The 27,278-nt window shown below is 31.9% G+C and overlaps 4 protein-coding genes across 4 annotated transcripts; 3 read left to right on the forward strand and 1 right to left on the reverse strand.

Moving 5' to 3' along the window:
* LOC105167375 (syntaxin-125-like) lies at nt 1-1,175 on the forward strand. Its single transcript, XM_011087063.2, has one exon. It carries the CDS (start codon nt 59-61, stop codon nt 983-985), a length of 927 nt encoding a protein of 308 aa, XP_011085365.1. The 5' UTR covers nt 1-58; the 3' UTR covers nt 986-1,175.
* On the forward strand, nt 5,418-8,517 carry LOC105167377. Its single transcript, XM_011087064.2, has 4 exons — nt 5,418-5,658; nt 5,824-5,894; nt 7,114-7,200; nt 8,116-8,517. The coding sequence occupies exons 1-4, from the start codon at nt 5,532-5,534 to the stop codon at nt 8,137-8,139; spliced, it is 309 nt and encodes a 102-aa protein (XP_011085366.1). The 5' UTR covers nt 5,418-5,531; the 3' UTR covers nt 8,140-8,517.
* Nucleotides 11,690-13,416, forward strand: LOC105167378. Its single transcript, XM_011087065.2, has one exon. The coding sequence runs from the start codon at nt 11,817-11,819 to the stop codon at nt 13,269-13,271; it is 1,455 nt and encodes a 484-aa protein (XP_011085367.1). The 5' UTR covers nt 11,690-11,816; the 3' UTR covers nt 13,272-13,416.
* On the reverse strand, nt 18,990-24,659 carry LOC105167379 (external alternative NAD(P)H-ubiquinone oxidoreductase B4, mitochondrial). Its single transcript, XM_011087066.2, has 10 exons — nt 24,515-24,659; nt 23,398-23,674; nt 22,582-22,785; nt 21,969-22,219; nt 21,413-21,632; nt 21,209-21,313; nt 20,225-20,482; nt 20,020-20,141; nt 19,619-19,738; nt 18,990-19,280 (listed from the first exon to the last, which is right to left on the reverse strand). Exons 1-10 carry the CDS (start codon nt 24,601-24,603, stop codon nt 19,193-19,195), a joined length of 1,734 nt encoding a protein of 577 aa, XP_011085368.1. The 5' UTR covers nt 24,604-24,659; the 3' UTR covers nt 18,990-19,192.

The following is a 27,278-nucleotide window of genomic DNA, read 5'->3' on the forward strand; positions in this document are numbered from 1 at the left end:
AGCCGCCGGCAATACCCCATTTCACATCAGAGAAAATAAAAAAGGAGGTTCATTCAAGATGAATGACCTATTCTCACATTCTTTCAAGAAATACCAGGACGTCAAGGTCGTCCAGGGCCCCGTGGAAGACCTGGAAGCCGGCGTTCCCCCGAGGACCGAAGGCGTTAATCTCGACAAATTTTTCGAGGATGTCGAGGGCGTCAAGAAGGACATGGCCGACGTTGAGAAGCTCTACAAACAGCTCCAAGAAAGGAATGAGGAGAGCAAAACTGCACACAACGCCAAGACGATGAAGGAGCTCCGGGCCCGGATGGATTCTGACGTCACTCAGGTCTTGAAACGGGTGAAAGTCATCAAAGGCAAGCTGGAGGCGCTGGAGAAGTCCAATGCTGCGCAACGCAAAGTCCCAGGCTGCGGCCCCGGGTCCTCCGCCGACCGTACTCGGACCTCCGTTGTCAGCGGCCTCGGAAAAAAGCTCAAGAACCTGATGGACGACTTCCAGGGGCTACGAGCCCGGATGAACGCCGAGTACAAGGAGACCGTGGGACGTCGGTACTTCACCGTGACGGGAGAGAAAGCGGACGACGACATGATCGAGAGCATGATATCGAGCGGGGAGAGCGAAACGTTCCTGCAGAAGGCGATCCAGGAGCAGGGGCGGGGCCAGATCATGGACGCCATATCCGAGATTCAAGAAAGGCACGACGCCGTGAAGGAGATAGAGAAGAACCTGTTGGAGCTCCACCAGATATTCCTGGACATGGCAGCGCTGGTGGAGGCGCAGGGACAGCAGCTCAACGACATAGAGAGCCACGTTGCGCATGCGAGCTCGTTCGTGAGGCGGGGGACGGAGCAGCTCCAGGAAGCCAGGGAGTTGCAGAAGGGCTCCAGGAAGTGGTGTTGTATTGGGATTCTTCTTGCTATAATTCTCATCGTTTTGCTTACTTTTCCGCTGTGGTCTCATGCTTTGCTAGCCCAGCTTTGATTTTCTTTCTTTTGTGTTAGAACAAAATCTTTTAGGTTAATCTTTTTATGCATTAATCCCTACCTCTTGTAACAATTTCCTTTTCTTGCTCAATTTACTTTAACCTTTTGTTGTCTCATCATACAAAACTTACATAGATGTAAGGGCGTAGCCATGATGATTTTCAGGTAATCTATTCAGAATTGCTATATATAAGTTAGCATTTCATGAAATATACACGACCGAGTCATGTATATAAAATATATTCTTACATTAATTTGATGATGTATTAATCTTTATATATGTGATGTATATATGTAACATAGAATAGTAGATGCGGTCAGTAAAGTATTTGTTTGGGTGCAAATATATTCATCTGGTCTCGTAAAAATATTATTTTAATTAATTTAAAGAATCAGATGAGACTTTAAGCAATTACTTTCATGTGTTATCTAATATTTGTCTTAATTTTTATTTTTCCTTCATCAAAAAGTAAAAAAGAATAAATAAATCGTTTGATACAAATGTATAATTATGTTCAACACATTTTCTAAATTAGAAAAGAGATTAAAAATTTTAAACAGATTATTGGTAGGGGATCATTTGATGCAGGTCGCTAATGGAGGTGTCGGGTCGTGGTCTTGGGTGATCCTTAGGTCGGGTTGCAATTTTCCTTAACTTTAAAGTGGATTCTAATAACAGAAAACACGTTAGGCTTATTGGGATATCCCCAACTAAGGCATTTCGATTCTTAAGTTAGAAAGTAGGGTCGAATTCGATTTGGATAATTTAATAAGGATGAAATAGCATTAATTGCGCTTACCAAAATGCTTATGATTGGTGATATTTATAATTTTCCATACCATATGGAATGGCTCCACATGGCAGTATCTGGAAGCATATATGTCAAAAGATCCAACAGTCTATAAGCTGGGTCTCTTTTTCGGGTTGGATTGAGCGGGTAGGCCGACCCGACCCGCAGATTTACACACGAATCTTGTCCTCCTTTTACAGTTTTTATAGGATTGAGGGGACATTTTTGTCTTTTTGCCAACAGGGCTCCTACCCCTATCATGAGTCGTTAGTGTTACTAACGACTCCCCACTTTTTTTAATTTTTTTAAAAAAAATATGCCCAAATTGTTAGTAGCACTAATGACTTGAAAACACCCTTTTTTTTTAAAAATTTTTATTAATCTATGTTTATATTATACTTACTAATAATAATAATATATACTAATTAATTAATAGTTATTATTTTTACTTTTATAACTTTTCAATTTTTTTTATAATTAAAGAATATTAATAAATATTTATTTATTTTTAATTAATTTTAACAACTAATAAAATTAAAAAGTGTATTAATAAATATTTATTTATTTTTAATTAATTTTAACAACTAATAATTTTAAAAAGTGTATACAAATAAAAAAGGATAAATTACAACTACTTCCTCTGAAATTTGTCATAATTACGAATACCCCCAATTGTTTGAAAAATTACAAATACTCCCCTGATGTTTGATGAAATTATGTAATAGTTGGATGGAAGTATGAAATTATCAACTTTGACCTTATTGTATTTTTTTTTATTTTTTTAAAAAAATAAAATTTATAAAAAATCGAATGGGGTGGATCAAAAAATTTAAAAAAATTATAAAAAAAACTGTCTACTTAGTCCATAATGAATTTTTTAAAAAATAAGTAAAATTATAATTTTTAATTCACAAAAATATTTTAATCAGTTCACCACAAAAAATGAATGAAATCATAACGGATTGGGCTAATTGTTAGACGGTCATTAAAATTAGGGGGAGTATTATAAATTTTCAAACAATAAGGGGGTATTCGTAATATGCCAAACCTCAAGAGAGGCCGTTGAATTTACCCTAAAAGAATCTATCAAAGTAGGGGTGGCAACGAGTCGAGCGTGAGCTCAAGCTCGAGACTCCTATATGTTGAGCTCGAGCTCGAGCTCGAGCTCGAGCTCAATTTGACGAGCTTGAGCTCAAACTGATTTTTTATTTTTTATTTTTTTTATTTTTTTATTTTTTTGTTTATTATTATTATTATTATTACTACTATTATTATTATAATATTAAATTATGAAAATCACCAGTTTTTTACATAAATTTATAAGTAATAAAATAGATTGTATAATGCATACTATATTATTATTATTATTATTATTATTATTATTATTATTAGTAGATTAAATAATGAGAATCACCAATTTTTTACATAAATTTATAAGCAATAAAATAGATTGTATAATGTATACTGTATAATAAATATACCACAATATAGTATGAAATTCTAATTTATTGTTATAAATATAAACTATTGATTAGTGTAGTAGTAATATAATTAGTAAATTGTACAAAAGAAAAAAATCATTTTGAACAGTTTAAAGTTATTGAAAAAATATCAATTATCTGAAATAATGCAATTGAAAGTACATAAAAATATTTTATAGTTGAGATTAATATATCTTCACAATTTGCAGTAAATTTATATATTTATAAATGTTAGTATTACATTGATGTAACTATCATCTTATATTGTTGAACAACATGGGTTATTCGAACCATCAAAATTCAGATCAGACAGTTAGATATGATCAAACTTACAGAAAAATACACTTGATAAAATTTTAGACATAATGGATATGCGGATGTCAAGATATCATACTTGAAACATAAGAATAATCATTCAAGTCGGTGTATGGTACAATCAGACCATGTGATTTTAAATTAAATCGTATGATATGATCTAATGGACACGGTCTTATATATATGTAAATTTGGTGTGAATTCGGTGTCTAGATTTAAGATATCGTAATTGTTGATTAAATTTTTTGATCTTATTATATATAATAAAATAATAATTAAAATAATTAAAATTATTCAACCATCACTATTATCATCATTATCATTATTTTTAGATTAATTCATATGAATCACTAAATTTTGACATAAATTTATAAATAATAAAATAAATTGCAAAATTAATATTATGTATCTTGATAATAATATAAAACTTAGAAATAGATAAAAAAATCATAAGTTAATTACTTGTCAATTTAAAAAAGTATAACATAATACAAATATATATTAAAATATAACATAAAGTTTATATATGTCATATTAAATAATAATTTTAATTACAAAAAATATTATAATTTATTAAGTTGTTGATTAAATTTATTTTTGTATAAAGATTAAATGTAAAAATAAAAGTACCATAATTTATTATTATCCAAAGTAAAATATATGGTATTGATTATAATTATAATATATGGTCAATTTGATTATAAAATTGATCAAATATAAAATATAAAATTCAATACTTAAAAAATTCAAAAATAAAAATATATATAAAAAATAGAAAAAGCTCGTGAGCTGGCTCAACTCCAGCTCAAAATCGAGCCGGCTCGCGAGCCTCATTTGCCACCCTTATATTCAAGTATTGGCTTCATTATTTTGGCTTCTATGATCCCGCCTTGGCACATTATTTTGATGTGATGGAGTTTCGTTTTATAGCGTCTAAATATTAAAAAAATTAAAATTAATTACAAGTTTTAATAATGTTTGCCAAACCTACAAGTGCGTCGTTATCGAGATTTATTTTTTGGGGCACTGATTTTTTTAGTTTGTTTTGTGCTGAATCATCATATTAGGAACATTATTTTGTACCGAAGAGTTTTAAGGGACCATATCTTATATTACTACTCGTTGATTAGATAAATATTTTCAAATATGTCCCTAACATGGTTTACTGTTTAATTTAATCATTCGTTCTTTTCTGGTCTGTTGTCACAACTAACTTAAATATTTTCTATTTGATTAGTATGAAGTAAACCAAAAATAGTATAACTATGTAATTTCTAAAGAGAAAGAAAAATATATTTAAAATAAAGTATATTTATTAATTAATGTACCACATAATTAATAAAATTTAACATTAACAATACCTAACAAAAAAAATTATAAAAAATTACACAATAAATATATTACATTAGTTATATAATCGGTTCAAGTTTAGCCAAACTCAATTCAAATTAAAATTTTTCCCAAATTGTTATCGAGTTTGGGGATGTATTCCAATTTTACAGACTTGACCAAAGACTTGTTCAAAACACGGCCCATACCCTTTCCGAGCCTCGTCATAATATTTGCAAGTATAGTTACTTTATTGTAAAAGAAATTATATTTTTAATATCTTAATAAATATTTATAATCAATAATTTTATTAAATTTATGAGTAAGAATCTTTTTGATCGTATCCAATTAAAGTTTAGATAGTTGGGCTTTGGATTCCACTATACCACCTCGAGGTCCAACCCATTGCGATTAGTGGGTAATACGACGTCGTCAACTCGACTGTACCAGCTCCAGGTCCAACCCATTGTTAAACCAGAAAATACTGCGATTAGTGGGTAATACGACGTCGTCAACAGCACCTTTAAGGCTTTAACTTCATTATCCCCTACTCCATAACCATTTTGGCTCGCCTCCCTTCTCACTCGCTTAATCTTCAGTCTGTAGAATACGACCCCGTGACAGAGCAATGGCTACTTCACTGGCCGCTATGACGGCTCGCAGGGCCGCAAATCTCGCTCGGCTCACATCCTCAACCTCATCGGGGGCACGAGCGTCTTCTCTGATTCCCCGCCGCGGACTCGCGGGCGCCGCCGGTACTGATTTTGACCCCTCATTTCTGATTGATCATTCATTATTATGAACATTTGGCTACTAATTGTCGATATATGTGTTTACCCTTTTGATATTCTTCGGTGGTTATTATAATTGCTGTTTTTCATTTTTCCTAATATGTCTGAAAAATGGATTTTTAATTTTAGATCACCATGGGCCGCCAAAAGTCAATTGTTGGCAAGATCCAATGAGTCCATCCAAGTGGAAGGAAGAGCATGTGAGTTCTTATGTAGTTTTTTTTTTCTTTCAATTTTTGGAGGTTACCTTGAAAATTTTGTGCATTCTTTTCTGCCGGATTCTGTTGAGTAACATTTTTCCTATCAAGGATTCTATTAGTTTCTTGTAATGTTGAAGTTTAAGATTAGGGGTTGTGTACCAAAATTACCGCATATGGATATTTAGATCTGTGTAATAAAAGTTTAACTAAAAGAAAGAGCTATTTATGGGAGAATGGATGGAAAATGAGCGATTTGGCAGTCTTGCTTGCAATTTTGTGCACTGGGTTACAGAATTAGGTTATTCTGATTCTATGAAGAATCGGAATGTAGAATTGGATTTGATTAAATATCGGTACTTATTAGATTTTTGTTGAGGTGTTAATGCTTCGATATTAAGTCTTTAGTTCCATGATAGACACTGTTTAAATATTTGACCATAGGAGTTTTCGAGCAACAGAGAGGCAAACTGATGCCAAAACCCGAGAACTTCTTAAACTTAAGGAATGTATTCTCTGAGCACAGTAGAATGATCAAGCGCTTCTGACAGATGAATGTAAAAGTTGTATCTACATGTGGTGTTGGATTAGAACGAGGAACCTTGTTATAATTATTTGTTCAAGTGGCTTACAACCAGAGAAAATTTACACTCTCTAAATTGTTAATGAGAATGATTATCTATGTAGTTACAAGAGAACAGAATTGATCAAGTACTTCTTATCACAATAAAATGGAAAAAGTCAGCTGTTGCAGTTGTAGCAAGGAATGATGGAAGATACTTGGACATTGATATTTCATGTAGAGTCTATGATTTTAACTCATGATATAAGTCTTTTAATCCTTGTTAATATAGATTATGTGAGCTAAAGCTAGTTTTAGAATCAATGGGGCATCCATTTAAAATTCGCCATTTAAAATCAGCTGAAGGTTGAGACATTTTCTTTTTCTTTTTTTGGGGTGGGGTTAGGTGTAAGAGATAATTTGTGTTTTGGTTTTTCTAAATTGACCAAGTTGCAGTGATCATTGGTTACTAGGGGAAAGCCTCAATACTAATTAAAATTCTAGGAAATTCTTAGGGCCTATGAAGGAGGCCTGCTGGGGTGTGAGCTTGCTGCCTGACTCTATGTCCAGGCGCACATTATTTGCCATCTCATTGTCAAATCTTAGTTTGCTGCTACAATTGTTTCAATTTATAACTTTTAAATATTTTCGTTTTTGTAGTTTGTAATTGTCTCTTTATCTGGATGGGGTTTGGTTATCTTTGGAGGGTACAAGTTCTTCACTGGAGGCAAGAAGGACAAGGAAGAGGTACTTCTTTCATTCTCTTAAAATAATAAGTTTTGTATTTCTACCGACAGATTTGGTTTCATTATGCAGAACTTTTATATATGCAAGATAGATGGATTCCCTATTTTTCGTTTGAGCCGCTAACTGATTTTCTCATTCTCCTGTCAATATCTATATTACTGTGATTATAAATATTTCCCCAGTCTACATCAACTTTAAGATGACATTATACATGCATTTCTAAAGCAATCAAATTGTGCTGTCACTAATAATGTGAATCTTTGAGTACATGGTTGGGGCATGGGCCTTATTTACCTGTGTATATTTGCTTAAATGAGTAAATATCCTCTCAAAATCCACGTTTTAGTTGATGCTTTATCAACTAACCGATCGTTGAAATAAAGAATAGACAGATTTGTTTATGGTTCATTGTTTTGTTGAACCTTATATTTTCTTTGTAGTTGTGTTTGGATGTAACTGCTGAGTGTTGGATGCGAGAGAGTGTTTAATCAATTATTTAGTAGAGTAGCTGCTGAATGCGGCAGATGATCTCGCAGTTTTCTATTGTTATTGTTGCCATTAACCTCGCCAGGAGAACAGCATGAGCCCCTAACAAAAGCAAAACCACCAACACACACCCTTCCGTGGTAAAAGGGGGTGGGGAAGACATGCGTTTGGCACAAATAGAGGCAATAGACATACCTGCAACTGAAAACAAGGATAAAACTAAGACATTGTTTACAGAAAATTCTGTTGAATGTGACTTCAAACACCTTAAGAGTACCTCTTTGCCACTTTGTGATGCACCATATAAGTTTAATTATATAACAATGATCTCTAACTCATTTGCATGTAACATTCATAAATCCTTATGGTAAAATCATTCACAAAATAAACTGTTTATTCCACTGATGCTTGAGACATTAACCTCTGCAGAAATTGTTGGAAGCAGCACAATAGGCTGGGGATGCAAGGATCATGAATCTAGTTTTGTGCTAATAACATGTGCTTCAATTCATTGTTTGCATGAAGGAACTCCTCTCCGCCCGACTTCAGTTTATCATTATTATTTAGAATACTCAGATGATGGGTACAGATGTTTGTTACCTTTTACTGTGGAAGAATGAGGCTTCCTCTTTCGCTGGTTGGTCATTCTCTTCTTTTGTTTACAACCTCCAGTTTGTTTTGAACTTTTCTCCATGATAATAAAATCTTTATGCCTTTTTGAGCTTTCAATTCTCAGCACAAAATGCATAACTGGTTCTCCTATTTGGTTGAGTTTCAACCATGTAATACTACACATTGATCAACTGTCAATCTACTCAAGACTTTGTGCCATCTATGTGATATACTGAATGTGTATACTTTAGTTTTGGAGTATTCCCCATTAGACATAATGCCCAAATATTGCAAAATAGGTGCAGAAAGATTGATGTTCCATTAACACTGTGACTTTGCATGAAAGAATGGATGGCACCACCATTCTACCAAATACGATATTTGAATATTTTACTAAATATTATTTATACATAACTGTAAAGTAAAATAAATAAAAAACATTTTAAAAACATGCTAAAAGATATCGAAATCAACCAATATCAATTATTGTCTTCTTATATATTTTGATAACAAAAATTAAAATATAACCAATCAAAATAACACAAACATCAAACAATGTCATAAATCAAAATATCTAATTTTTTTGTAAAAAAAGAAAGATATAAAAGTCATAAACAAGTATATAAAAGTGATGTCATCAAATACATAAAAACAATCTTGAAAATATTGTGAACATCAATCAAAACATAATTAAAAAATTATTTTTTTCTTCTTATTCTACTTCAGTTTGGCCCTTCACGTGCATTTGTCTTTGATGAAACAATAGCATTGCTTTGAATCTGACGAACATTGGTTAGAGTTCAATCTCCAAGGAACCTTAAAGCTGAAGGACAGAAAAGGAGATTTAATCTTCATGGGACTGGCTCTTCCCGCAAAAGATTGATTCTGCCACAGTACTCAAGAATATTAGATTTAGCCCTTGAGATTGATTTTTGGTCGGGCATTGTGGGAGAGATTGGCCGGGGCACTACGCAGCAAGTCAGACCACCGTACAAAAGGGATGAGAATGTTTATAGATCAAATTCTATTTGTTTTCTAGAGTTGGATAGACTTTGTTTTTCAGTGTTAATCATTGATTGTGCACATAAATTAGAATTTCTTTGACTGTAAAGGGAGTAAGTACTCCTTGTTTACTGTTTTTGAATTATATACTTTATAATGTTTTCTGAGGTAATAAACAGGTAGGGTTCGCCAAATCCCCCCATCTAGGCATAGCCGGCTTTTGGAAAAAAAAAAAAAACAGTTTGTTGTTGGAATAGAAAACATTACGATGAACATTGCAAATTTGCAATTTTAGGAACACTCTGCAGTCAATACGATGCAACTCATCCACCTCAACCTCCTCAGATGATCAACTGGACCTTTTTTGTCTCTTTCTCTTTTTCTTTCACATTGAAACCTTCAAGAAACAAAAACCACAAATAGGACAATAAAATATGGCACCACCATTTCTCTCTAAAATGCTGACAATATATGCACAAAAAAGCTCTTGAGTATCTCCTACAAATCAATGAATCAAGAAAAAAAATTTAGGACGTTGTACATACATATAAGTATTCCATGAATACTAAATGTTCAATAGTTGTAATATTTTTTAATAAAATGTGAAAAAGGTAAAGAATTAATCAAAAAAAAAAAGAGAGGAGATAATGGCATAAAATAGGGGTAATTCTGTCCATTCAGAATAGTCGAAGACTAAAAATAGGTCAAAATGGTATATTACTCTCGTTTTTGCGCGTTTAAGCAACTCTCCTTTTATTAAATTTTAACGATTTTTTTTACAGGATTTATAATTACAAAGGATCTTTTAATTATTTAATTAACACAGGTAAGTTTTTAGCAATTTTTGGATAATACAAGGGGATATTTTGCAATTTTCCTAACAAAAAAATAAATATTAATTTGTAGGATTACTTATACAAGTTAAATAGACGTGATTCGTTATACTAACCAAATATGTGATTAAATTAATACCGACCTCTAATAATACTAACCAAATATGTGATTAAATATAATAAATAATTTTATCAAACCAAGCAAAAAGGGCTTAATATATTAGTTTTAGGCATAGTTAATGATGGAGTAGAAGTATATCTTTAAATTTGCTAATTTTACGTTTGTTTTTAAGAAAACCTATTTCTTTAATTAAGCTATCTGACCAAATTGCCTACTTAAAGGCTTCAGCGGTGGCAATATATTCGGCTTCAATAGTGGATAGTGCAACTATGTGTTGAAGTTGGAATTTCCAACTTATGCATGAACCACAGAGAGTAAAAATGTAAAATGTGGTCGATTTTCTACTATCCCTATCATAAAAAAAAAAAAACAGTTTGTTGTTGGAATAGAAAACATTACGATGAACATTGCAAATTTGCAATTTTAGGAACACTCTGCAGTCAATACGATGCAACTCATCCACCTCAACCTCCTCAGATGATCAACTGGACCTTTTTTGTCTCTTTCTCTTTTTCTTTCACATTGAAACCTTCAAGAAACAAAAACCACAAATAGGACAATAAAATATGGCACCACCATTTCTCTCTAAAATGCTGACAATATATGCACAAAAAAGCTCTTGAGTATCTCCTACAAATCAATGAATCAAGAAAAAAAATTTAGGACGTTGTACATACATATAAGTATTCCATGAATACTAAATGTTCAATAGTTGTAATATTTTTTAATAAAATGTGAAAAAGGTAAAGAATTAATCAAAAAAAAAAAGAGAGGAGATAATGGCATAAAATAGGGGTAATTCTGTCCATTCAGAATAGTCGAAGACTAAAAATAGGTCAAAATGGTATATTACTCTCGTTTTTGCGCGTTTAAGCAACTCTCCTTTTATTAAATTTTAACGATTTTTTTTACAGGATTTATAATTACAAAGGATCTTTTAATTATTTAATTAACACAGGTAAGTTTTTAGCAATTTTTGGATAATACAAGGGGATATTTTGCAATTTTCCTAACAAAAAAATAAATATTAATTTGTAGGATTACTTATACAAGTTAAATAGACGTGATTCGTTATACTAACCAAATATGTGATTAAATTAATACCGACCTCTAATAATACTAACCAAATATGTGATTAAATATAATAAATAATTTTATCAAACCAAGCAAAAAGGGCTTAATATATTAGTTTTAGGCATAGTTAATGATGGAGTAGAAGTATATCTTTAAATTTGCTAATTTCATTAAAATTTTCTGAAAAATTAGTTGATTTCGAGTGAAAATAAGATAAGGGGAGGAGCCTCCTCTCAAGTCAATTAAATGTAACCTTTAAATCAAATCGGAGCGTCTGTAATAGCCGTTCGGCATCCAACGGCCAGGATGGAGCGGAGAAGCCAATAACGTTTATTTGAACCCAACGGTCAAAAAACTCAAAAAACACATTACAAAAATTTGTTCCCTAATACAGATCCCCTCCACACTAAACCCTTATCATCGAATCCTCTCAAGAAAAGCAAGAGAATCTTCATCCATCGCAATTATCTGAAACCCCATACAGAAACATGAGTGTTGTTCAATTCCCACAAGGCGTGGATTCTTCTGCAGATCTTCAGATATGGAACAATGCCGCTTTTGACAACGGAGAGAACTCCGAAGATCTGACGGCAAACAGACAGTCTTGGGGTTCATTGAAGTCGATTTTCGGAGACCCGAAAGCGTCTTTTGATTCTGTTTCGGGTAAAGAGAATCAGGGCGTTGTGGCGGAGAATCAGGTTTCCTCTGTTTATTCTTCTCTCAAATCGTCAACCACGCCCTTCAAGCCTGTAAACACTGACGGGGCTGTTGAAAAATCAAGAATCAAAGGTTTTTCCAAAAAGGGTGTTCAAGAAAATGTAGTTTTGAAGGTGGAAGGTGGGAGGGAAATCCGGGATGAGAAGAAGATTGATGAGGAAATTGAAGAGATAGAGTCTGAAATCATGAGGTTGAACTCAAGATTAGAGGCTCTGAGGCTGGAAAAGGCTGGGAGGAGTGTGAAAGTTGTGGAGAAGAGAGGACGAATCGTGCCGGCCAAGTTTATGGAGGAGAAACAGTGTGTTAAAGATGGAGAGGGTAAGAAACAAATTGAAGAGATTTCATCCATGACTGCAAGAACAAAGGTTCAGAGAAGAGGGGTTAGTTTGGGGCCTGCTGAAATTGCTTCTGGCGGGCGTAGAGGAATGAGTTTGGGGCCTTCGGAGATTTTTGGGGCTGTGAAATCGAGGCAAACGGGCAAGTTGGAGATGATCACCCCTGTTCAGAGTAGGAGAAAGTCTTGTTTTTTCAAGATGCAAGAGATTGATGAAGAGAAGGTGGTGGTGGTGGCTAAAGAGAGAGGAAAGAGTTCGAGTTTAAGCCCGAAATCGAGAAAAGTTGCTGCGAAGACTCAGGTCTCCTCCAGGCAGGCCGTGACCACTATTTCTTCAAGAAAGATTCTGAAAAAAGATGATGCAGTTATCAACGCAATTCAACCCAAGAAACTGTTCAAAGATGGTGACAAGTCTGTCCCGGCAACTAACAAGAAGCCATTGAGGCCGGGAAGGGTTGTGGCCAGCAGATATAATCAGAACACAGCAATGAGAAAGAGGTCACTGCCAGAGAATGACAAGGATGACAGCAAGAGAGGCGACAAGAAACGGTCGCTATCCATTGGGAAATCACGTGTGAATCCAACTGAGAACAAGAGCTTAGGCACTGAAAGTCGGGTGAAGAAACGGTGGGAGATCCCAAGCGAGATAGTTGTTCATGGTAGCATGGTGGAGGCTGACGAGTTGTCTCCTCAGTCCATTGTGGCTGTGCCCGATTTGCTTCCAAGAATTAGGATTGCCCGTTGCTTTGACGAAAGCCCCCGAGACTCTGGACCTGCTAAGAAGGTGGTTGAATTGATTGGGAGGAAATCAGTCTTTGGTAATGATGATGAGGAGGTGGAAGAACCATCTCTTTGCCAAGCCCTCACCTTTGCAGAAGAAGAAGAAGCTTGATCGAATTTACTTTCCGAGATTCTACTATGTCCCCCCGAGCTGCTACATATTTCTGGTTTTGCCTGTTGTGATAAATAGAATAAGTGGATTTAAGCTGTTTTGTTATGAATTGTTTTCAATCTATTCAAGCATATACTTGTGCTTTACATGTTTCAGAAAGTTGAATCTTGCCCCTGCTTCATGTGTTGTAGAAATACCAAGTTAAATGCTACACAGAGATGCATTTGAGGTCAAAAGATATGGTAGAAAGGAATAAACTTTCTCCTATGCTTCAATATGCAGTAGGAAAGTGAGAACAACTTTATTCTTTACTTTAAGATTGTTTAAGAGTAATATTTGGAGAAGGGTTATCGGGGTAATTTGGTGTTATCCGTGTGAATTTGTACTCATATAAACTATGAATCACAATAATGATATGATGTGTGATTCAACGTTAGGCTGATAGCTTAAATGAGTATAAATTTACATGGGTGGCAATATCAAGCCCCATGCTTGGAATCTTGAGCCTTGTTTCATGTCTGCAGCACTTTTGCAATGAAATTTCATTTAGTAAACAACATTTGAATATATATATATATATATTTGGAAAAGTCATTTTCATTTAGTAAACAACATTTGAATATATATTTGGAAAAGTCATTTTCATTTAGTAAACAACATTTGAATATATATATATATATATATATATATTTTCGAGTGATTTTTCATATCTTGAAGTCCATTTAGAACCAAGCAAAAACTCTTGCTATATTAGGGTCATTAGTAATGTCAGGCCCACATCTTAATACTCAAAATTAGGGGTGTTCAATGAAATCAACGGCTCGTCTCAATCGATCTACCTAACCCAAATCACACCATAATTAGAGGGCTAACAGTGTATTGAGTTGATCTTGAATTCATTAAAAAAAATAATCACAGTTTAGCAATTGAGTTTGATTTCATATTTGTGTAGATCATAGACAGCTTTCAACCACAATAATAATTAATAATAATAAAAAAAAAAAGACCAGCAACAACAACAATAATAATATGCTAGAATTCTTCATATGTTTATACAAAAGTTTTGATAATACATAAAAGTTTTCATAATACATAACCAATATCCAAGATAATAATAATAATTACAATATTTCTTTTGTATTGTATAATATATATATATATATATGTAAATAAGATTAATTAGTTCATTAATTCTTAGTTATTGATAATCCTCTATATTTTCATGACGTTGATAGTGCAAGAACTTGAAATAGATGATACCATTATTTTATTATAATCTGTTTTCGTAATTATTTTATTTTATTCAAACAATATTTCATTAATATTTATATATTATTATGATCATTTTTTTATATAATTTAATTCAAAATAAGGACTTTCTTCAAAATTTTATTCATAAAAAAATTGGAAACTTTTTTATATTTATTTTTATTCTTCTACAACAAATATATAACCATGTACAGGCATTTATTTTCTGCACATTGTAATTGATATCTTATATTTTTATATTTTTGCTAACTATCACTAAAAAATTTTATTTATTATGATAAAATAGTTATAACAAAAACATAAATTATCGTAAAATACTAATACGTGTATATAGATGATTGACTTTATATACAACTACGTGTGTTGCACGTGATTTAATTATATAATTTTATTAAAATTTATAACTAAATGTAAAATATATTGATTAATTCTGAATAAATTTTAAAGATATTTGTCTATTTGAAAATTGTCCTAATATATAGGAAAACTTAAACAATTTAAAAATATTAAATTTAAATATCAATACAGTAAAAAAGGATAATTATACTCCCCTCTCTTGAGGTGTGGTGTACTTACACATAAATTTTTTGTAGTTTGAGAAATTGCACCTAACACCCATGAGGTTTGCTTTCATCTAACAAATAAGTCTCCTACGTCAAAATTCACCAAATTTGTGATCTTAACAAAAAAAACTGAACGATTGATATTTACCCACAATTGACTTATTACTGACTTATTGCAGGTCAAATAATTTTTTCGAACTAAATTACCCTTATAACGGTGATGATATACTTCCTCCTATGATCAATGTGCGAAGATGTATGAAGATAAATTGGTCATAAAAAAAATTATTTGACCTGTTATAAATAAATAATAATTCAATTGGAGGTATGATGAAGAGGCAGTAATAACAGGTCAAAAAAAATTATGTGTGTGTGTGATGAAGAGGCAGTAAGAAAAAAATTATTCGATGCACCGAAAATGAGAGTAGTAACACCATGCTTATTCCGGTGAGAGGACGCGAGGATGCACCCATTGTCATATCGAATTCTACCATCGCATCGTCGCAGACACACACATTACCAGTTGGGATGCAGTGGAACATGTAGCGCATGGTGATGTTGGCCCATCGCTGGCACGCAGTACCTCATTAGCCACACAATGCAATCTCGATGTAGGATCGAAAGTGGGGGAGATTGGATCATGGACTGATTACATTCGTCGATTGGCATGCAGTCTGATCGGGGTGCCCAAACGTACAGTGAGGGAGACATCACAGTGCGCTCACGCCGACCACAAGGATTCCCACCATGGCGCCTTGACGGTCCTTAGAAATACAATGGTCGAATATGAAAATTCTAATCAAATATTGATTTAATTAGTAAAAATGGAACAACTACTCGAGCATTTTGTCATTGTTAAACGCATTCATTTCTTATATGATGTGTAATTAGATTTGAACAAATTCCCTAGAAATTGACAGCTTTATATGGTACGAGTAAAAATATTCTCTATGTTCTGTTTTTAACTAATCAATACTAATTCACTCAACTTTAACTATTTAAATATTTTGGACTCAATACATCATTCTCTACTTGAATGAAATATTTGGAAAATTTTAAAAAAATTGGACAATATATCATTACTGCATGCGTCATGCAAAGTGTTTATTGTTCGATTTATCAAGTAAATATTTCACCATCAATAAAAACGCCAATGAACTCATTTCCAACAAACCGATGTAGTGCACGTACTTATCTATTAAATTTATAATTTGTTTATTTAATATAAACAAATCCATTCCACACCAAAGCAAATGAGATTTATTTGTTTTTTTAAAAATTATTTTTATTATATGTATTATACATTATTTAATATATAATATATGTCAAATCTAATCAATAATTACTACTAAAAAATAATTATTAACTTATGAAACTATTGATATTAAAGATATTTACTAAATGCTACTTAGTAAAAATATTGAAAACTTTTCTACCTAACGGAAATATTGTAGCAGTTTGGAATACTGAGGACAATATATCACTACTATATACCTAATTCGTATTTTTTATTACTTCAATTATCTATTAAAATTTATCAGTTCAAATATAAAAGTCCAACGAATGTATTTTCAACATGTTAGTATATTGCATTTAACTCTTAATTACAATATTTTTCAACTTAGACTATTTAAATTTTTTGTACTAAATTTTTTTCCTATTTCAATGAAATATTTGAGAAATTTGAAAACTAAGGACAATATTCAATAATACATACTTAATTCTAAAATTTTTATTTGAATTTTATTTATTATGTTTTTTCAGTCCAAAGATAAAGTCTAACAAAATTATTTTGGAGACAATACTATAATGTATTTAATTATACGTTAAATTTGTAATTATTATTTAAAATATAAAAAAGAATTCCTTAATATAGAAAATTACTTAACATAAATATATATACTATATTTCACTAACAAACAAAATACTATATACATACACACTTATATTAATAAATATATATTCAAAGACATGATTTGACAATGAACAGTAACTTCTATTTCCCAAATCCCAACATCAAACTTACACCACTTATTTTAAACTATTTTATATTATATCAAAATACAAATCCAAACATACCATCCGTCTCAAACACATTTCTATTTTTCTCTTTCTATCTTCAAATAATCAAAACAAAACACGCAAAATACTAATTCAAACATAATGTATGTTTCTTTAAGAAATCTCTGTGGAAAGAATCTTGAGGTCTGATAAGCAAAAAAAAAAAAATATTAATAAAATAAAATAAAAAATTGAGTTCAAGGTATACTAGCATGTACGAGATTACAGAGGGCGAATAGACATGAAAAAAATTGAGGTATAAAGAGATAACTATAAAGGAGACTAAAGTTTGTTTTTTGCTCTATAAAGAAACCAAATTGAGAGGTTAAGAAAAATATGAAAAAGAATTACCTATAGTTGTTCCTCGAGCACATAAACTATTAAATTTCAAGAACGAAATTTTTAGTTAGAAGAGGAGAATTGTAACATCCACATAGATACTTGATATATAATTGTGGGATTAGTTGGTAGGTATTAAAAGTTTTAAAATAATTACTAAATAAACTATAGATTGAAATTTGAATATATTAAAATTTAAATGGAATAAATTAGAGTTCTATAAAATATTTTTATGATGGAATTGTATAAGTTTGAAATGTAGGGATCAATTTGTAGTTTCCTAAAACTTGGCAATATTTGAAAAAAAAAATTACATAAACTAAAATGAGGATGACTTAGTGATGGGGCACGTGCATGTGCATCTGTCAATTGCAATATGGGAGAATTCACCATTGCCCTCCATACATATAATATAAATTTTGGTAATTATTAGTAATTTCAAGCTAATCTTATACGTCTTTCTCTTTCTTCCCGAATACCAGCACTCAAACACGATTTAGGGATAAAGTAGAGGATTGAGTAATTGTCTATTTGATAATCAAAGTGTTGTAAGATAGAGATATGTAAATAATTAATATTATCTATATATATTCTTTTTTTTTTGTGGTATTACTTTTATATATGTTTGTGATTCATGTTATTGATACTTTTAAAAGGAAATGTATTGATATGTGGTTTTACAGTACTAGTTGCTTACAAGAATAGTGATATGCAAAAATAAAGGAGTGGTGAAAACTGGGTATAACTATGATATGAATACCCCTTGATGTTGTTTAATGATCTATGTGGTAAAATGAAAAGAAAAGAGCTATGATGTGATGTAAAAAGAGTTATGATGCAATATAAAAAGAGCTATGATACAAATTGAAAGAGTTATGATGCGAAATGAGATTGATGAGCCTTCGTGGCATGTCAAGGGGATCCACTTAAACATTATATAATAAATTGTGAAATTGAGTTGGTGGAAAAGAACACTTTAGCAGCTTCTGGTAAGCAAACTAGAAAAAGAGGAGTTTAACTAATTCTCTTTTTATGAGTTAGTTATGTTATATAATAAAGTTAGTTATGCTGGAGTTAAATTGATTATATTCTATAAATGTTGCTCGTTTTTGTCTTATCTGAACTACATTTGATGTACATATGTAGATTGTGTCAGTTACTTACTTAATGAGTTGCATGCTCATTCCTCTGCTAATATTTTTTTAGGTATAGATCTTTACCAACTAAGGGCTAAGTCCGACCCTTACCTATCAATCAGGTCAAGCCAATATGCAATTTCTCATTCGTCAATAAAGATAAAAATCACTTTTTAGGATTGTGTAAATATGAATTAAAAATGAGAATGACTTAACTAATTATAAGAGTTTCATATTGTGGTATCCAATAGACGTATGTAATCTTGTGGGTGAGATGATATATTTGTTAGTGGTGATGATGAGATTACATGTATATATATACTCAGCAGAGATTGGATTATGTGCTTATTTATATATTTAAAATAAGGTTTACTTTAAATGTGATATTTAGGAAAAATATATGTATAGTATTGTTAAAGAGTGCTACAAAATCCCTATTGCGAAGTAAATAAAGGCATGTTGCCCATAATAGTAACGAAATTTATGTATGTTTTTCTGCAAAAAAATGTACTATTAATTGATATTTTTCCGTCGATATATTTATCATCTCTTCTCAAATTCGACTCGAGTCCCTTCCAAATATGAAACGTCTCCCCCAATCCGAGATCACCAGCATCCTCGTACGCCAGCTGACCAGCTTGCTGCATTATTGTAAAATAAAACACATACTTACGTATATGGTCTCGTGTAATAGTTCCAAAGAACTCCTTAATCATTGATTCTACTTGGAAAATTTTTGTTCGAACCAAGTTTAGTAGAATCAAATCAATCATAGAGCAAGTGTATAACATTTGTTATGTGATTGATCACTTTTCCCAAACTATACACCAATCACTCACAAATGTATTGTACTTGCCTATAATTGATTTAAATTCGACCGAATTGGGTCGGCACTAGATTATCCGATTCCTGGACGAGGAAGATGAACGATCTCTCTCTTTTTCTTTTGCACGTGTGGTTTGTTCGTTTAGATCAATACCTGGCGTAGACAGAGTACCACAACCACTGTGTGCTCTGACCTATTGAAATCCAGTCTCCAGGAAGCTGAGCTGCAGTTTGTTCTCCACCCAACGGAGCAAACTGCCCAAAGTGCTTGTACCTTCAACCATAGAGTCAGCAGATGACAAGTTACCACGATTTCCGAAACTATTTTGTCATGAAAAAGCTAAAACATTGGCCCGTCATGCACCTTACTGATTCCGGGCCTCAATGTTCGGAAGCAATCATCAAGAGCTCGAAATAAAAAGGCACAGAATCCGACCAACGACAGTAATTGTGATCATGTATTCACAAATTTATATATCAACGTAATGTTCGTATTAGAAGATAAAGTTGCGGTTCTGCTAACAAACAACTATAGCACAAGAAGTCGTCCCTTACCTGAATGGACGGAACCGATGCCTTCCTGCCCCTCGGAACCTCAATGGGCCTTCAGGGTACTTCTCGCAGATCTCCATCCGGTTGAAGCAGTCGGCCAAATAAGTGCCTTGTTGAGCAGCCACCTTAGAGAAAGAAAGCGCATAAATAATCATAATTCATGGAAAAATGAAAACGTAAAAAGTTCTGATCGATGCATTCGTTTCACCTGTGCTGTTGCGGGGAGATTTTTCATCTGGGAATCCACTTCAGAGAGCGACGACTTGAATTTCTCAATATTGAATTCGTCGTCCCCGTGTGAGTGCTTCATGAGATGAACAAAGTCCTTAAGCTGCCTCTTCTTCAGGTGGATCTCCACTTGGGGATATCTTTCGCAGATGTCGTTGATGACTTCCTTGAAATCGTCGACTTTGAGACGCCCCGTGTTGTTCTTATCTGCCTTGTTGAAGATCACCGAGATGTCTTCCTGGTAAGAAGTTGGAATTTCAAGTTTCGAGATCGACTAAAACAGCACAGGCACTAGCATAAAACTCCTGGAGGTGTATGTTTCTAATTTTTCAACTGACCCTTCAAAAGATCATTTGACCCTTGAAAAGCCCTAAAACAACTAAACAAAATGAAGATCCCCGTCTTTTTATCGAGGTTGAATGGTGCCTGACTCGTCTTGCCCGCCAATCCGTCGTAACGATCCTTGATCTAGCAATTATCATCATGTTTGATATGTATGCATTTATAATCTAACTCTTCGACAGGTAGGCAATTATCATCATGTTTGATATGTATGCATTCATAAATCTAACTCTTCGACTCTGCCTGATTTATTCTAGAAACCCGCCTAACTTAAGAATCATAGTGTTTTAACTAGAGGGTACCCCAACAAACTTAAAATGGCTGTATTTTCAGATCAACTGAATACCCTAGATAGAAGTCTAGCTGTGGATCCTATCTCCAGCTGAAGACCAGCATGTCATCTAAGACAACCGAGATTAGAACCAACCAAATCTCAGTTTTCTAGTTTACAGTTCTACTTTCGATAGAGATGGCTTATATTGCTGGATTGGAGAACATAATAATTATATAACTCGATATACCATTTGCATTTTGAACACATAAACTGATCATAAAAGCCTTGAGGATTAAATGTGGATCAAATTATTAATCGACAGAAAACAAGAGAGAGAGAGACGCGTACCATGACTTTACGTTGATTTATTGTGGCGCAATCACCTAGAGCGTAAATGCAGTCAGATCCTTCCACTCGTAGCCATTCATCAGTTGCTAATACTCGCCTATTTGTCTGTGCTCATCAAACGGAAATGCATGCGATACTATGTAAAAGCCTAAAAGAATAGCCCAATACAACAGAAAACAAGGAGATAAAACTAGGCAAACAAACCTGTCCAATTTGCTTCATGAAGTCCATTACAACAGGCCGAGTTCCAATCCCAGTCGACCAGACCACCATCCCATATGGTGTATTCACCGTCTCTCCAGTGGCTATTTCCTTAGTGGATATTTCAGTTGCCGTTACCTTGGTAACCATTGATCCAACTTTCAAGTTAATGCCATCCCTATGGAACTTCTGCTCAGCAAATGCTGTGATCCTTTTGTCAAACCTGCAAATTTTCACAAACTAAGTAGAAATGTAAAGGAATACAGTAAAGAGACTAAGGGGGTATTTGGCTCAGCTTAGTTTAATGTGTTTGAGTTTATAAAAATGTTAGATCCTGGTTTGGAAATGTTTTTAAAAAAATGGACTAATTTGTTAAAATTTTGAAAATGAGATTGGAATTTCTTGAACATTTTTAAATGAACTTATAAGCTCAATTTCAAAAAAAATACGAAATATTTTGCAATCTTATAAACTCCAAAACATATTATGTAATGTTTTAAAGAGCTTATAGGCTGGCCCAAAGCACCCTCTAAGGAAGAATTCCAAGGCCATTTGTTACATGTTCAAAATGTGATCGCTGGCCTCAAGAAGTGTGATCTTGACATGTTTCTTGAGAGTAGGATAGAGTTTGGCTAAATCCTCGTTGACGAAGTCGTGAAGCTCTGCTGAAAACTCCACCCCGGTCGGGCCACCTCCCACCACGACAAAATGCAGAATCCTCTTCCTTTCGTCTTCGCTGACGCTCGGCAGACTAGCCCTCTCGAAACAGTCGATTACCGTTCTCCGAATTCTCTGTGCATCCTCTATTTCCTACAGGAACAAATTTTGCATTTCTGTTCAGATAAGAGCATCAATTGACACAACAAAAGATGGGCTACTTGTATTTATACCATTGGTACTTACCAAGGATCAAGTTATAGAAACATCCCTCTCTGTTTTAATAATATACTGGGCATTTTTGTAATTTACGTAATGCACACCAAACTAGTTTCTCTAGGACCCTCACCCTTAATAAATAGTATGAATAGGAATAATTATACTGAAATTTTGCAAAAATAGACCCCTCTATCTTTTATAATATTATTAGTCAAGAAATTGAGCGGAAAAAGTAAAAGACCTAAATACCCCTGAAGGAATTAATAAAATGGATAGGCATAAAGGGTGAAAGTTACCTTGAGAAAGTGTGCATGCTCGAGGACGCCAGGCGTATTGAATGTATTTGAACGAGCACCCATTGCTATGACGAGATAATCATAATCGACGGTGAACTCTTCAACCCCGCCTAAATTGGTTTTTTGGCTTCGGCAGTGTACTTTCTTGTTTTGCGTATCGATCTTGTAACATTCAGCTTCCCTAAACTGAGCATCAAATTTTTTCTGCCATATATAGGAAAGGAAACAACACAAGTCTAATTAGGAAATATATCAAACACTTGATGGGCAATGATGTTACATCCAACTCTATATTTATCTATCATGCCAAATTTCTTATGCTTGTTGGCATTCATGTATGGTTTTTCCTTCTTGTAGATCAAACACGTTTTATGTGTAAAACGGAAAAATACATAATGCTATGAAACGGGTTCATGTGTCTTAGCCTCTTAGATATATATACCGGGAAAGATGCATCCCGTGATTATAGGGATGTGACAGTTTTGATCATGTTGAGATTAAAAATATAAAATTTTGAAAAAGTAAACAATAAAAAGTGATTACCAAATTTTTTATTTGGATTTGATTTGATCAGTTTATCAAACTCTTATGAACATGAATGTAAATGATTCGAGTGCAAGTCGAGAACGTCACTGTTGAAGTTTGTTTGAGACGTTATTTTTGAATTGTGCTTTGATTTAATTTAATTGAATTTATATAAATTTTATTTAGATCAAACATGAATCGAATTTGAAAATAATTTAAATAATTTTTTTTTAAAAAAAAATGATTTGTTAAGCTTCCCAAATCAACTAATTAATTAATTTTGATACGTACCTTTCTGACAATATTCCGAATGGGCTCGACAATGCTACGGGCTTCAACGGTGCCATTGGTGACGCTGGGCAGCAAAGGAGTAAAAGCAAAGTAGTTTCTGGGAGAGACCACCTGAACCTCGTACGACGGATGCGTCAAACTTTTGAGGAAACTGGTACCGGCCCAACCGGTTCCCAGAACCACCACTTTCTTCTTCGTTATATCCCTCTGACCCGCATCAGCATATGCAGCGCTCAACGGGCTGTTGTCCGAGACAGCCAGTAGCCCTCCACCACCACTTTGTCAGTAATCACAAGATATATCAAATCCATCAAAAAAAATAAAAAATAAAAAATAAACACACTCATTTCAACTATTCATATATACAACTCTGACACATGAGGTTCCGGGGTACAACCTAACAATTTTACCGTCAAAATTTTCTACGAGAGATCTTTTGTTTCAACTTTAAGAATTACGTGATTGTATTGGGTGCCTACGTAATTAAACAAAGAAATTATGATATATACGAGGTTTCTTTGTTTCAATTGCAACAATCTAAGAATTTTTTTCTTAAAAAAATTACACATAAAGAAATTCCAAAACTATTTTACTATTTCAAATCAAAATTTTAATTCTTTAATAAAATAAAATTAAAAATAGATAGAGACTAAGATTACACGTACGAAATAAAACCAATAAAAAGAAATACGTTTATAAGTATGTCAAATATTGTAGAAAAAAATACATCAATTTGTATATAATTAGACCAAAAATACGAAAGATGTTAAATACTTGTTCAAAATAGTGAACTGGTTTTTCATTTTTTTTTAATTAATTTACGGGAATTTTGTGCATATTTGGATTTTCACATGGGACTACTAATTGGATTTGACCAAAAAATATACATTTAATTTGTTCCATAAGCCAAATATAAATGTCAAATTATTGAACAAAACGACATGCAAAGTGGAGCAAAAGCATAAAATACAAACTAATCCAAACATCAACATATATATACGTATACGTATGTGTATATACCTGAAATCTAAAAGGTTACAGAAAATACGTATATATACACAATACGTAACTTAACAATACGTATAGGAAGAGAAGAAGATAGTGAAAAATTTAAAACCTGAGGGTAAAAACAACAAGTAACTTGGACAGATGAGGATGGCTGTAATAAGCCTTTGAAGCTTTCTGGTAATATCTATAACCACTCATTCTTCTCTCTAACTTGTACGTCGATTTTCACACAGTAAAATTCCTCTCTTTACTGTACAAATTTATGCAGTAAAAATTCAAGTGGGTGAAGAAACAAGTTTATATTGCATTGTTACGTGAGAATGGGAGGAAGGTTAAGGAGTCGCACACGTGTCGGTTTCTGGAGGGTTATTTCCTATTCGTTTGCAGAAACTCTTGGATCCAAGTGCATGCTCCCGGACCCTTGTTTTTATATGGTTAGGATGAGTTTGGTCCAAATCTTGGACACTTGATATAAATTTTGATTATTCTTTTTACATGGTACTTAATTTCAAATAATTTGTTTATACAATTATGATTGACTGGGTATGCCATCAGTTTATGAGTTCGAGTCCCATTATATATATATATATAGGAAAAAATATTATTTTAATCCGTTAAGTATGTTTAATTTTAATTTTAGTCCGATAACTATGTCCATTTTTATTTAGGTCCAATAACTTATGAAATTGCTTACTTTTAGTCCTTTGGCAGATTTTCGGACAATTTTATCCCTATGAGTGCATATGAACTAAAACTGTCTTTCAAAAGTTGCAAAGGGGTAAAATGTCCAAAAATCTGTCAGAGGACTAAAAGTAAGCAATTTCATAAGTTACTGGACCTAAATAAAAATAGACATAGTTATCGGACTAAAACTAAAATTAGGCATACTTAGCGAACTAAAATAATTCTTTTCCATATATATATATATATATATAATATATATATATATATATGAATTTGTCTCACTTAATGTCAGTAATGATGACTATTTAATCTGAATGTGAGGTTATTGTAGTATTAGCACCAGAAAAGAAAAACCTATCGACTATAATATAATATAATATATATGAATTTGTCTCACTTAATGTCAGTAATGATGACTATTTAATCTGAATGTGAGGTTATTGTAGTATTAGCACCGCACCGACTATAATATTAATGATTATGACTAAATATTGTGGTAAATAACTATTTTTATCCACATATTAATAAATCAATACAAAAAATTAGTTTTTCCACAATGAAAAAAATATTTATAGCAGCTAAGAGTTATGGTAACAACATTTGGCATGGATTTAGCCATGACAAATATTTTAGCCACTCTCGCAAAAATCACGGTTAATAACTGTGGCGTGGTCGTTGTTAATAAATATTCGCTATGATTATTTATTATTAACCAAGACAATTAGCTATAATATATTTTTCGTAATGCAATTTACTAATTAAACATATATATATATTTTCTCAATTTAATAATTTAATATAAGTATATAATCATAGTTTCTATTAAACAAAAATAAAAAAACTTTTCAGACAGGCATATTATTGTGTTTGAATGATCTAAAAGTGATTATATTATATATTTGTCGAACACCTCCGAAGATCTCAATGGATTACGATGAGTTAATTCAAAATCACTTTTAATTAATATTTTGAGTAATTTAAAGTTCGATTTTGTGTTCGACTCGAGTTCGAGCTCAACATATTTCTTCTATTCATACACTCGCGAGGTATTTTTTTTCTCTAAACTTTTTTATATATTTTTTTTATTTTTAAAATTTTTATATGTTTAATATTTATCAATTTTATATTTAAAATTGACCGTATATTATAATTATTAATCAATATCATACATTTTATTTTAGATAATAATAAACTATGGTACTTTTATTTATACATTTAATTTTTATAAAAAAAACAAGCTTAATCAATAATTTTGTAAATTCTAATATTCATAGAATAATTGTTTAATATGAGAATTACATATTTTATATTATATTTTAGTATCTATTTGTATATAATCTCTTATGCTTTTTTAAATTAACAAGTCGTAACAATTAATTTATAATTTTTTATATCTATTTGTGAGTTTTATATTTATATCAAGATTATATAGTATGCATTATGCAATCTATATTATTACCTACAAATTTATGTCAAACTTTGGCGATTCCTATGAATTAATCTAAAGATAATAATAATAATGATAATAATGATGATGATGGTTGAATAGTTTTAATTATTTTTATTATTATTTTATTATATATGTATAATGAAATCAACAAGCTTAATCAATAATTTAATAAGTTTTAATAATTTTTTAAAATAACAATAATTTTTATATTAAATTTTAATATCCATTTATAATCTCTTAACTATATTTTTTTAATATGAATTGTGAGGTTTATATTTATATCAAGATACATAGTATGCAATGAATTATTTGTAATTTTATGTCAAAATTTTGTGATTCCAATAAATTAATCTAAAGACAAATAAGGAGATCAATCACTATTTTGTACTTTCATTTAAAAAATTATTCTCTTAATTTTTTTCTGTATGCAATGAGATCAACAACTTTTAAAAAATAATTTATATTTATTTTTTTTATTAATATCAATAACTATACAAAATTATATGCAAGTATTTTGACAATTTGATGTATATATGTTTTTAATATTATTACTAATTATATTACTACTAAACTATTTAGTAATATATAGCTATAACAATAAATTAAAATGCAGTACTATATGTTTACTATTTTTTATAACTTATATAATAATATTTAATATTATTTATTTATAAAAAATATATAAACTTAATAATTTTAAATTTCACCAACAATTTTATTAAAAAATATACATTCTCTC

This window comes from Sesamum indicum, linkage group LG8, assembly GCF_000512975.1.
Source record: "Sesamum indicum cultivar Zhongzhi No. 13 linkage group LG8, S_indicum_v1.0, whole genome shotgun sequence".
Classification (NCBI taxonomy): domain Eukaryota; kingdom Viridiplantae; phylum Streptophyta; class Magnoliopsida; order Lamiales; family Pedaliaceae; genus Sesamum; species Sesamum indicum.

Coding starts and splice junctions, on each gene's coding strand:
- LOC105167375 (XM_011087063.2), top strand. CDS start 59: ATGAATGACCTATTCTCACATTCTTTCAAGAAATACCAGGACGTCAAG.
- LOC105167377 (XM_011087064.2), top strand. CDS start 5,532: ATGGCTACTTCACTGGCCGCTATGACGGCTCGCAGGGCCGCAAATCTC. Junction 5,659..5,823: donor CGGACTCGCGGGCGCCGCCG/GTACTGATTTTG, acceptor TTTTAATTTTAG/ATCACCATGGGCCGCCAAAA. Junction 7,201..8,115: donor GCAAGAAGGACAAGGAAGAG/GTACTTCTTTCA, acceptor TAACCTCTGCAG/AAATTGTTGGAAGCAGCACA.
- LOC105167378 (XM_011087065.2), top strand. CDS start 11,817: ATGAGTGTTGTTCAATTCCCACAAGGCGTGGATTCTTCTGCAGATCTT.
- LOC105167379 (XM_011087066.2), bottom strand. CDS start 24,603: ATGAGTGGTTATAGATATTACCAGAAAGCTTCAAAGGCTTATTACAGC. Junction 23,675..24,514: donor CTTGTTGTTTTTACCCTCAG/GTTTTAAATTTT, acceptor TTACTGACAAAG/TGGTGGTGGAGGGCTACTGG. Junction 21,314..21,412: donor TCATGAAGCAAATTGGACAG/GTTTGTTTGCCT, acceptor TGATGAGCACAG/ACAAATAGGCGAGTATTAGC.